Below are 13,014 nucleotides of genomic sequence, written 5' to 3'. Positions count from 1 at the left end.
TTTTTTTTGGCCATGTGGCTTGCAGGATCTTCCCCTACCAGGGATCAAACCTGGCCCCCGCAGTGAAAGTGCCAAATCCTAACCAGTGGACCACCGGGGAATTCCCTGAGTAACAATTTAACTTAAAGCGGCATTATTTTAAGCCATAGACCAGAAGAAACAGACTACATGGTTGTATTTGACCATCAACATTGTGTTTGGCTCTGATAGATCTGATTCTGGATCCTGCTTGGTGAAGAAGGAATCTGTGTCCTGGAGTGTCCTTATCTGTGTCTTTTCTGTATGACTTGATATTTAGACTTCCTTTGGAACTCATAAAGATCCATATGAGGAGTGGTCTTACTGTGACTTCTTCAGTGAAGATGGGATAGTTCTCGAGTCACAGATGGTGCTCCCTGTCATCTATGAATTGATTTCATCACTTGTGCCTCTGGCTGGTAAATCTCATTTGTGTCATCTTTTTTCTGCGTACTTCTGCTTCATGCAAGTTTAAATGGTAGAGGTTTGGAACTGAAACTTACACATAGTAACATGGATGAATCTTGTAGGCATAATGCTGAACAAATGAAGTGAGGAACAAAAGAATATGTATTGTATGATTTCATTTATGTAAAGTACAAGGACGGGCTATAAGGAGGCCATGCTATTAAGTCAAGGTAGTGTTTACCCTTGGAGGGTAGACTGGAAGCGGGCAAGGGGACGGTTTCTGGATGCTAGTAGTGTTCTGCATCTTGGTCTGGTTGTACACTTATCTGTACATCCAGACCTGTAAAGGTTTTGTCTTTTTTTAAGTAACAGGTTGCTTTAGAACATTATTTGATATGAGCACAATATTAAAGTATCTCTGGGACTATGTGCTCTAAAAGAGAGTTATTTTACTTATTGTTACTGAATTTATTCTCTTTTGTAGAAAGCAAGAGATATCCCTTCGATTCTACAAGTTTACCATACTGCTCCATCAGTGAAGGTATTTGACATCAGAAACGTATAACCATTGAATTACAATTTTGTAAATAGGCCAACATAGAAATTTCTTGAAATCCTGAATATGAATCTGATGTAATGTCCTTAATATAGTTTCTTAATTATTACTGTTACATTGTTACTCTTCCAAACTGTCAGGAAAATGGGTCATTTGGCTTATAGTGTTAACTTTTATGAATCTGTTCATAAATTTGGTCTTCCAAGTAGAGAAATGGTTTTCTTCAGCTAATGATTTAAGCATCTCAAAATAGGCAAGTTACAATCAAAGTACCTCAGTATCCATGTACCTAGCTATTTTCTGGTTTAGATCAAGCCTCATGTTAACTCTTTTATTTACTAACTTTGAGAATAAATTCTATGACCATTACCTGCATTGACGAAGTAGACCGTCCCTGAAAACAATTTCCAAATATGGTATTTCTTTGTTTAAAAAAAATCTAAATATTAAAATACTTGTACTCGAGTAAAATACTTTTATCATTTCACAGGAGACAGCCTTATATTACCTATTATCAATTCCATCTCTGCCTTGCTTCAGAACCTTCAGGAATCTAGCCAATGGGAGCTGGCCCTAAAATTTGTAGTTGGTTCATTTGGTGCCTGTCTTCAGCACTCTGTGTCAAACTTCATGAATGCCAGTTTGAGTGACAAGGTACAGTTTCGAGAACAACTACTTTCACTTTGCGCAAATACAGATACAAAAGCACTGCCAGGGCTTCCCTGGTGGTGCAGTGGCTGAGAGTCCGCCTGCCGATGCAGGGGACACGGGTTCGTGCCCCGGTCCGGGAAGATCCCACATGCCGCGGAGCGGCTGGGCCCGTGAGCCATGGCCGCTGAGCCTGCGCGTCCGGAGCCTGTGCTCCGCAACGGAAGAGGCCACAACAGTGAGAGGCCCGCATACCGCAAAAAAAAAAAAAAAGCACTGCCAAACAAAGGAATTTGGAACCCACATTTTCCTATTTGGCTTTGTAGTAAGGAAATTGATAATTTGTCAGATTTAGGAAACGTCTGTTGAACGTCTACAAAGTCAGGTATAGTTCAAGGTGCTTGCACACATTTTCTTTTTTTAAAAAAATTATTTTTTTATTTTATTTTATTGTATTTCTTTATTTTTGGCTGCGCTGGGTCTTCGTTGCTGTGTGTGGGCTTTCTCTAGTTGCGGTGAGGGGGGGCTACTCTTTGTTGTGGTGCGTGGGCTTCTCGTTGTGGTGGCTTCTCTTGTTGTGGAACATAGGCTCTGGGTGCGCGGTCTTCAGTAGTTGTGGCACGCGGGCTCAGTAGTTGTGGCACGCGAGCTCTAGAGCGCAGGCTCAGTAGTTGTGGCGCACGGGCTTAGTTGCTCCGTGGCATGTGGGATCTTTCCGGACCAGGGCTCGAACCCGTGTCCCCTGCATTGGCAGGCGGATTCTTAACCACTGCGCCACCAGGGAAGCCCTTGCACACATTTTCATACCTAATCTTTACGACAACCCTGAGAGACTCCACTTTGCAAACGAAGAAACTCAGATTCAGGGAGGTAAAGTAAATAATCTGAGGCTTTTGGTTGCAGTGTTAAGTCCTCTTACTCCAAGCCCAGTGACCACATTGGTTCAATCTGCTATCGATCTGCTATTTGTTTTACTGTGGCCCAAATTATAACTATTACCCGACGGCGTCATTAAAAAGATTCTAGAAGACAAACTATCTGTTGATAACTTGCTGATGAAGCTGGTCTTGTATTCATTTCTACTACTCTATTCATATTTACTAAATGCCAGTATTTTTTAAAATCAGCTTTATTGAAATATAGCTTTCAAAATTAAAATGCACGTATTTTAAGTATATCAACCAATGTATTCACCTTGTCACCAACACCATAATCAAGGTACAGGGTATTTTATAAGGTTCCTTTTTGCCCTTTCCCAGTCAATTCCCCTGCAAGCCCCAGCTTTCTGTCATTATAGATTAAATGACAATACTTTTTGCATATAATGCTGAATTTTCAAAGTTCCTTAATATTTAAGAAAAGTTTTCAAAACTATGCATAGACGTGGACCTGAGAATTCTTTTGTTCTTTTCTAAAAGTTGTGTGGAGAGGCCACATTAGTTAAATCCAAGCATGTTGTTATGGAATTGAAAGAGAAAGCCATTATGTTTATCAGGGGAAACGCCGCAACACTTTTGTACAAAGTGAGTATTAGTTTGTGGTAAGCTCTTCTCTCTCTCTCTCTCTCTCTCTCTCTCTCTCTCTCTCTCTCTCCCCCCTCTCTCCTGCTTCTGATTTTTCAGTGAGGATAAGAGTGAGGAGGGGGAGGGGATGTTGGGGACTTGAAAAGAAGTAATACAGAGAAGGTAAGGGTTCTGTGTCATATAGAATTTGTTAGAGTTTCTTTCCTTAAATTTATAATAGTGATAAAAGACATTAAAACTAAGCAAACAAACAAAAAAAACTAAGCAAACAAGTTGGAACTATTTTACTATAACTTTTCATGAAATGCTTGTTCTTTCGTAGGGCCTAAAACTAAATTTAGTGACAAATCAGCCTTTAGAGACTGAATTCTGTTTTGACTGTGAGGAATTTGCTTCTCTGGATGCTTTCTTCCCACAGGTATTTAATTGTCGCCTGGTGGACCTCAACTTGGCATTGGGGTACTGCACTCTCTTACCACAAAAAGAAGTCTTTGAAAATATATGGAAGCTCATAGATAAAGCATGGCAGAATTACGACAAAATATTGGTATGACCTGAGGAAGCACACCTTCAGTTCTTGAAATATTGAAGATTTAGGGGAAGAAGTAAAATTGGCTTTGCCACCAGATCTTAAAGATTTAGCAAAAGAAACGTCAAGCTAATACACATGGTTTCTACCAGCTTTTCCTTAACTGGCAACACACCAGGGAATGTATATGCAGGTCATAAGCGTTGCTCAACCCAGAGGATTACATTTTTTATTTCTTAAATCTGTATTCAGCCAGAGAACCTCACTGCTTATGCTTACTCTAGTGTACTGGAAATCTTAGACCCATGAGCCAGTTCTTCTTTGTAGGACAAGTTTAACGGATGCAAAACTTGTCTTTGATATTGTTTGTTTCAAAATTTGCCCTTTGTGGGCATTTTACATGCAGGATAGCTCAAATTTGACCTTTTCTTATGAAAGAAATCCAGGCTAAATTTATGGCATCACACTAAAAGCCGAATTACCTAAGTATTACATTAATACAAGTAATGACGGTGTATGAAGCAACATGTAACATTCCAGCTGTTATCATAAAGATTATGGTTTTTATTGTTGGGTTTCGTATAAAAAGTATTAGAACATTTTCTATTTGCAATTCAATTTTAATTCTATTTTAATTTTTTAGGCAATATCTCTGGTGGGCTCTCAGCTGGCCAGTCTCTATCAGGAAATAGAAATGGAGCTTAAGTTCTGTGAACTCAGTACTGATTCCCGGTGGGGCATTCGTCTTAGTAAACTTGGTGTGAGTATTCTTCAAGTGCCATGAAGTTTCATCTATTTCCAGTTGGAAAATTTAAAACAAAGAACTCATTATCCTTTACTTTTGGAGAGGTTATATATAAACTGACTTGTAAGTTTTAGTTAGTTATTACACACATTGGTGCTTTCAAAGAAATAAGGACCTTTTGCCTCCTTTTCTTTTTGCTGTATTTTTAAAGAAATTAGAAGAGGCTTGACATTTCATCTGCTTAGCCTTCTCATTATAGAAATGTATCTAGTATTAATTAACATTTAAGATATTCCAGGCCTACCCTTTAGCCTCATACTTTTTTGTGTGCTGTTTGTTTAAAGATAATATTAAAATGTATATACATTGTACTAAGCTTCAGCCACTCCTACCAGGGAGAAGCAAGTGGCCCTTATTTTTCACTTTGCAAAAACAAACCAACAAAATCCTGTTTTCTTTACTATGAATGGAAAACATTTTATTTTATTTGCAAATAGTTGACATATCAGGAATGTAACCATTGTAGAAATGGTATATGTTTTGACGCCTCATTCCTACGCAGTAATGGGACTGTTTGTTGCTAACTACCAAACTTTACTGAAGAGCCAGGGGTTAGTGTGACTAAGAGAGATTTTAGACCTCTAGCCAAATACACCTGAAATTTCAGAGTGATGGTCGAGTTGGGTAGTATGATAAAAATAAAAGTTGAAGAAGCTATAGAAAAATGTTTCTCTAAAAAAATGGATAGTAAAAGGGCAGGTCACAACAGTGCCCTTAGTCTGATACATTTCAGTTTAGCAGGGTTTTTGTTTTGCTCTTTTTATTTCTAGATTTCTTTCCAGCCAGTTTTTAGGCAGCATTTTCTCACCAAGAAAGACCTCATTAAAGCTCTTGTGGAGAATATAGCTATGGATACAAGCCTCATTCTGGAATATTGCAGGTAATTCTTTAAATTTCATTGGTATTTTTGCTGTTAGCTTAACAAACCGGTAATGCTAATGTGAGAACACAGTGATAACAGTGATTATTACATGTGGCCCACGTCTGATGTTTTCTTTTGCTCAACCTCAAACTGAATAAGTCCGAACCAGATTAAATTCTCTTATGATATCACCTTTTTAATTCACTCTTTGGTGTTTCCTCAACTTGCCTCATGATAAGCATCACGTGGGGCACTTGATTAAAAATACAGATTCCTGGGTCCCTCTATATTGGTTCTGACTCGGCAGGTCTGGGCTGAGGCCCAGGAAACTGGTCTTAATAGAAGCTCCAGACGATTCACATGATAAGGGAAGTTTGGGAATATTCTGAGCAAGTAAACTTCTAAATCAGGCCAAGTTAGGGGCAAGTTGATCTTAAATTAAAAATTGGTGAAAAGTATGATTTAGGGAGAATTGTTTTTTAATAACTTTAAAAAACTGAGACCAAATGTTATTTATAGATACAGCTTACTGTGATGAGGAGGATCAAATGATTTATAATTTATATCTCAGTTGTTTTTATCTGATAAATTTAGATATTAAATTTGCTGGCCCATTATTAGTTTCAAAGTGGTTTCCCACACATCATCACGTTTACTTTTTATTGTATATTATAACCAATTTATGTATGAGAAAACAAACCCATATTAGGTGCCCTGCTCAAGGTCAGATAATAAGTACTGCTCCTAAAATACCAAGGGTGCTGTAATCCTTATCCAGTTTGTGACAGATGGGTGGAATCTCAGTTCTCGATAATGAGGCTGCTTAGTGCATTTCCTCACCAGACAGGGATCTAGTTCTTTGTCCTTGTGGATGGTGGGGAGTCATGTCCCTGGCTGTCACCATCCTGAACCTGCAAGTCAGGGACCATAGGCTGCTCATAGCTCTAACTAGCTGTGACCTACCTGCACTCTGATATAACAAAACCATGCCATTCTTCAGTTTGGAGCGCTACAGATCCAAAATGAGGCACGCACACTCCGTCTTCTTTATTAATTTGAACTCCTGGTAGATTTTTGTCTGTTGTTTTATGGCATGACCCCTTTTCTGAAATTGAAATAGCTATAATTATGTCAGGCTCATTTCACAATCGTTGTGCTTACATATGGCATTGCAGATTTTTACTTGTGTGATAGTGACCTTCTTGCCTCAGGCAGTCCCACTGAATAAATTTAGGTGACCTTTACAATTTCAGGGAATGACTTTAAAATTATTGTATGTAAAGCTCTTCTTGAGATTTCAGTTATTCTGTATAACAGATTAAACTATCCCTATCTTATTAATAGGGCTTAGAAGGCATTTCAGTTGTCGATTTGTCTATACTAACCTGATTCTTAATTTTTAAATGTACTACTTTTTCCAATTCATGTGGAACATATTAAAATCAAAGTCCCACATAATTCCATCCATCAGGGATAATCACTGTTAAGAGTTTGGCCTATATTGTTCTTTTTTTTTTTCCTTATGCATTTACTAACATGCATTTTTAAAAGTTTATGAAAAATAGAATTGTACATTATCTTATAGCATGTATCCTTCACTTAACAAAATAATGTCTTCTCAGATTAGGACATATAGCTCTTCCTCATATCTGTTGAATCCTATGGTATTCCTTTGAATAAGTTATTTAACCAGCCTCCTATTAATGAGTATTTGTTTCCAATTTTTAAATATTACAAGCAATTGTTACAGGACATCCTATATGTGTATCTTTGCTACTTTTGTGAAGTGTATGAAAGTGGAATTTCTCTATTAAAGGACATAAATATATATTTTCAACTTTATTACAAATTTCCCTTCAAGATTGTGCCAGTTTATATGCCCACCAAGAATATCTGATTTTTTATTTTTATCTGATATTTTTAAAAGCAAGAATTAACTTTGAAAACAAGTAGATGGTCTGGTTATGACACTTGACAATGCAAGGGTTAGATTTCAGTGGTGGGAGCTCATACCTAAGTTTTCTGTGAGAAACTGTAGAAATGCATGCATTTTGGGACATTCATGTGTAATTGAATATTTATTTCAGCACATTTCAGTTGGACTCGGATGCAGCTCTTCAGCTGTTCATTGAAACACTCCTCCACAACACTAATGCCAGCCAGAGCCAGGGAGACACAAGCACGGAATCCACAAAGGAGCAGCGTTCCAAACTCCTGGCCAAAGCTATCGAAATGGTTCCTTTACTGACAAGCACAAAAGATTTGGTCATCAGTCTTAGTGGAATACTGCATAAGGTAGATGAATGGTGAAATGAATGCATTAGGTCGTTTCAAGCATCCCTCCTACCCTTAATTAATCAGGTATCTATAGTAACAAATTGAAAATGTAAGTCCTATATTTTTTGTAAACTATTAATTTTCAAAAAACTTTAAATTTATGTATTTTTATTATACTTTAATACAGCAAGTTTCCTGTCTTTTTTTCCTCCAAAATAAAAATAGCCCTTTTCCCCAGATTTTTAAAAATAGCACACATTCTTTGAAAAAGATCAAACTAGAGAGAAGGGTATAAATCAAAAAGTGAAATTTCCCTACAACCCCACTCCCACAGATTAAAATGTTAATAATTTGGTAAATATCTTAGACTAAATATACTATCCTGTCACTCTCTTTTTTCATTTAACATATTGTCGTTACATGTCAATGCATAGATGTCTCTCTCATTTTTGACAGATACATATTATTCCACTATGTGGATGAAACATCCTGTATTTAACCAGGCCTTTATGAAAGGACATTTAAATTTTTTGTAAATTTCATTATTATAAGTTGTTAATATGAATATCTTCATACACACATTTGCCCTCTCTGATTATTTTTTAGGAGATCTTCTGAGAATTGGAACTTTTAGGTCAAGGGGTAGTTTGATGGGGGAGTGAAGGTGGATAGAAGGGGAAATAAAATTATAAGACTAAAATTATAATACTTCAGTTTTATGTTTTGCTTGTAATTCAGCCAAAAATTATATAGACTTGCTCAAAATTTCTAGGTACTAAAGAGATCATCTTCCCACTTGAACAATGTTATTATTCACGTGAATTTAGTTGGCATTTAAAATTTTTTTTTAAAAGTAATGGTGTGTGGGCAGAAACAGAACAAAGAGAATATTTCCTTTCTTTTTATAAACATATATAGATGCCACCCAGCTATTTCTTGTATCTTAATATATGGTTATAGCTGGAATGAAATCCTTTGAAAAGGTTTTGCTTGGAGGCCCACACTTTTAGTTATGTCATTTCCAAGAAAAGGTCAAATTTCTCCTGTTCTAATTTTCCCATCATAAATGGAAGAAAGAATTTTAATTTAAAAACCTTATAAAATTATTTGGACTTCCCTGGTGGCGCAGTGGTTAAGAATCTGCCTGCCAATGCTGGAGACACGGGTTCGAGCCCTGGTCTGGGAAGATCCCACATGCCACAGAGCAACTAAGCCCGTGCACCACAACTACTGAGTCTGTGCTCTAGAGCCCACGAGCCACAACTTCTGAGCCCACGTGCCACAACTACTGAAGCCTGCGTGCCTAGAGCCCATGCTCTGCAACAAGTGAAACCACCACGATGAGAAGCCCCCGCACCGCAACGAAGAGTAGCCCCTGCTCGCCACAACTAGAGAAAGCCCGTGCACAGCAACGAAGACCCAACACAGCCAAAAATAAATAAATTAAAAATTTTTTAAGTCTTATAAAATTTTAATATGTTTATCTTTCTAGGTTTTTAGTACCTTAAGAACATTTCTTTATTGAAATGACATTGCCTCATACAGGTTTCTTAAAAAACAGCTTTTGAGACATTCTAAAGATGTATGTTTATTCTAATAGTTAATTTTAGAGATGAGAAAATGTTAGTTCATTTTTTAAAGAATAATCTAACTTAATATTGTAGTGCACTGAGCTGTTATATTTGTAATCTCTGCTGATGAACATAACTGCATAAAACCATCAACCAGCCTGGCAACGTCTTCTCCAGTTTTGACATATTTTTGTTTTTATACAGTTGGATCCCTATGACTATGAGATGATTGAAGTCGTCCTGAAAGTCATAGAAAGAGCTGATGAAAAGATAACCAACATTAATATTAATCAGGTATAACAAATATATTGTAGATTTTAAAATTATGTTTTTATTTGGACCATTTTAAAAAATTACTGTTATCTAGTAAAGACTTATCTAGTAAGTCTTTCTGGACTGTCCTCTGAACTCCCTTTAAACTGTAGTTTTTACTCTATTTCCTTTTCTTTAAAAGGGATACAGAAGTAGAAAGAGTTTTTGTGCTCTCCATGTTTTATCTTAATCCAGTTTTTGCTCTACTGAGGCAATTTAAATCTGGCCAAGAGTACAAAGTCACGAAAAGACTGATTTAGAAGAATTAAGGCAAAAATATTTGTCATCTGGCAAAAAAAAAAAAAAAAATCAAAGCATGTAAGACCCGGAGTCAAATTTAGCTTTCTATATTAGTAGGTAGGTCCTGGACTAAATTCTATTTTAGTACTCAGTAACTTCCTAGTGTTTTACAAATATGGTCATAGGAGCTTACATATATTTTTTAATTGGATTTTAAAAATTAAAAGAAAATGGGTTGATTCAAAAAGTTATATAAGCCCCAGGGACTTCCCTGGCGGTCCAGTGGTTAGGATGTGTCTCTTTCATTGCCGAGGGCCTGGGTTCAATCCCTGATCAGGGAATTAAGATTGCCCACATGCAGGTCGTGTGGCACGGCCAAAAAAAAAAAAAGTTGTACAGGCCCCCAGAATATAAGATGTAAGCTTAAGAGAGAATATAGAGGATTAATTTTAGATCTACTGCCTATGTGTTTAAAGTGAAATCAAGTATTTTTGAGGTATATCTAAAACTATTTGAAGAGAGTAGAGAACTTCCAAACTCTGGTTTATAAAACATCCCACCAACAACAGGGTTTCTCCTAGTATAATTTCTTTAATGATCACAAAAGTTATGGTTTAGAAGAATAGCATAATAGTTTTGAAGGTAAAACTACGAAAGGTTTTGATCATCTTTATGAATATGAGACTGTCCCAGGAATGGAACCCTATGATAGTATAGAATTAGATGATTTTAAAACACTTAATGATGGGTTTAACCTCACAGGAAAATACTTTTTTAATTTAATGTAGGCATTGAGTCTTCTGAAACATTTGAAGTCATACAGAAGAATTTCTCCTCCAGTGGACCTAGAATATCAGTATATGTTGGAGCACGTAATAACTTTGCCATCAGCTGCCCAAACTAGACTGCCTTTTCACCTAATATTCTTCGGCACAGCACAGAGCTTCTGGAAAATTCTCTGTATGTTCATTAACTTCTTATGAATTGTACCGAATAGCCAAAACCCTTTTCTTAGGTAAATCATACTATCTTTGTTTCCTTTCTAGCTACGGAACTCAGTGAAGAATCCTTCCCAACATTGCTCTTAATTTCTAAGTTAATGAAGGTAATGGGTTAAAACTCATAAAAGTCGTATCTTTATTCTGTAATTCATTCAGACCCTGTGTAGAAAGATTTTATGCTGTTTTCAGCATTTAAAGGTGAGCACGTAAGTTAGCGTTGATTTTTCCTGTCTTTGAAGTTCTCTTTGGACACTCTGTACGTGTCTACAGCCAAACACGTTTTTGAAAAAAAACTGAAGCCTAAGCTCCTGCAGTTAACACAAGCTAAATCCTCGACACTGATTAACAAGGAGATAACTAAGATCACTCAAACCATCGAATCCTACTTGTTATCTATCGTTAACCCGGAGTGGGCTGTAGCCATTGCCATCAGTCTAGCCCAGGATGTCCCAGAAGGTATGGATTCTTCCTTTAATTGGGCTTAAAATGGTCGGCTGTGTTGTTTTTGGAACTTGTAAAAAAATGTACTCCTTTCTCATCTTTAAGGAGAAACAGCATGATAGCTTAGAAATGTATGTGACCCCTCTCCTCACTTGCGGCACTGCTGTACATTAAAGAGGAACCAAGCAAGACACCATGCTGCTTGCCCAGGGCGCAGAGACATAGGCATTGCTCAGCTTGAATATAGATTAATACTTCCTCATATCCAGTCATACATACTTTCAGTAATGAATCCTTAGACATTGTTGCATGATCAAAAAAATACACAAACACAGGCACTTATTGCCATGTTTTTGGTTGTAACAAAAGTTGAAAATAACTGGGCTTCCCTGGTGGCACAGTGGTTGAGAGTCCGCCTGCCGATGCAGGGGACGTGGGTTCGTGCCCCGGTCCGGGAAGATCCCACATGCCGCGGAGCGGCTGCGCCCGAGAGCCATGGCCGCTGAGCCTGCGCGTCCGGAGCCTGTTGCTCCGCAACGGGAGAGGCCACAACAGTGAGAGGCCCGCGTGTCGCAAAAAAAAAAGAAAATAACTGATTTTTTAAAATGCTCATTTGTCAGGAACTGGTTAAAAAAATAGTGTATTCATAGAATGGAATTCTATGTAGTTGATTTGGAAATATATCCAAGATATATATTAAGTGAGAACAGCAAACTGTACTACATGTATGATCTTATCCCATTTTAATGTGCTTGAGCACATGTGCGTGCATACACAAACACACATACACAGAAAACTTCTGGAGGAATGTAAGGATCTAGGGGATAGGAATAGAAACTGAAGGCCTCTGTGGACTTGCACTTCCTACTTTGTATCCTCTGGCCTGTTTAAATTGTTTTTTACTATGAGTATGCTTCCTGTCATTGTTTTAAAAAACTGGCTAATTTGACTGAAATACATTGTCTTGAAAGGACTACGATTTGCTTATAAATCTTTTATCTCTCTAGGTTCCTTCAAGATGTCCAGTTTGAAATTCTGCCTGTATTTAGCTGAGAGGTGGCTTCAGAATATCCCATCTCAGGTGTGTCTGAACTGTAAGATTGAAGGCTCCTCTTTTTTTTTTTTAAATGAAAGGGTAGCTGATTTACAATATTATATTAGTTTCAGGTGTACAACATAGTGATTCAAAATTTTTATAGATTATACTTCATTTATAGTTATTATAAAATATTGGCTATACTCCGTGTGCTGTAAAATATATCCTTGCAGCTTGTTTATTTTATACATAGTAGTTTGTACTTATTCCCCTACCCCTATATTGCCCCTCTCTCCTTCCCTCTCCCCACTGGTAACCACTAGTTTCTTCTCGATCTGTGAGTCTGTTTTGTTATATGCATCCGTTTGTTTTATTTTTTAGATTCCACATGTAAGTGGTAACATACAGTGTTTGTCTTTCTCTGTCTGACTTATTTCACTAAGCATAATACATACCCTACAGGTCTATCCATGTTGTTGCAAATGGCAAAATTTCATTCTTTCTCATGACTGAGTAATATTCCTTTATATATATGTATATACCGTATCTTCTTTTTCCATTCATCTGTCGATGGACACTTAGGTTGCTTCCATATCTTGGCTACTGTAAGTAGTGCAGCTATGAACATTGGGGTACAGGCTCTGCTTTCTTTTTTTTTTTTTTTTTTTTTTTGCAGTACGCGGGCCTCTCACTATTGTGGCCTCTCCCGTTGAGGAGAGCAGGCTCAGTGGCCATGGTTCACGGGCCCAGCCGCTCCGTGGCATGTGGGATCTTCCCGGACCGGGGC

At 37.3% G+C, this 13,014-nt stretch overlaps 1 protein-coding gene across 1 annotated transcript in view; it reads left to right on the top strand.

The window, feature by feature from the left end:
• KNTC1 (kinetochore associated 1) overlaps positions 1-13,014 on the top strand; it is a 72,548-nt gene that overhangs the window by 39,142 nt on the left and 20,392 nt on the right. Inside the window, exons 37-49 of the mRNA XM_022598091.2 lie at positions 299-437; positions 911-967; positions 1,473-1,636; positions 3,049-3,153; positions 3,572-3,700; positions 4,326-4,442; positions 5,258-5,367; positions 7,437-7,644; positions 9,402-9,491; positions 10,538-10,709; positions 10,796-10,854; positions 10,990-11,206; positions 12,199-12,272. Of these exons, the coding sequence (XP_022453799.2) occupies positions 299-437; positions 911-967; positions 1,473-1,636; positions 3,049-3,153; positions 3,572-3,700; positions 4,326-4,442; positions 5,258-5,367; positions 7,437-7,644; positions 9,402-9,491; positions 10,538-10,709; positions 10,796-10,854; positions 10,990-11,206; positions 12,199-12,272 (1,641 nt within the window). The remainder of the gene's footprint in view (positions 1-298; positions 438-910; positions 968-1,472; positions 1,637-3,048; positions 3,154-3,571; positions 3,701-4,325; positions 4,443-5,257; positions 5,368-7,436; positions 7,645-9,401; positions 9,492-10,537; positions 10,710-10,795; positions 10,855-10,989; positions 11,207-12,198; positions 12,273-13,014) is intronic.

Source organism: Delphinapterus leucas, chromosome 14 (assembly GCF_059928025.1).
Source record: "Delphinapterus leucas isolate spDelLeu-1000000601 "Yukka" chromosome 14, BTC_Dleu_Yukka2, whole genome shotgun sequence".
Taxonomy (NCBI): Eukaryota; Metazoa; Chordata; class Mammalia; order Artiodactyla; family Monodontidae; genus Delphinapterus; species Delphinapterus leucas.
The sequence above is the reverse complement of the archived record's forward strand: the minus strand, read 5'-3'. Positions and strand labels throughout refer to the sequence as shown.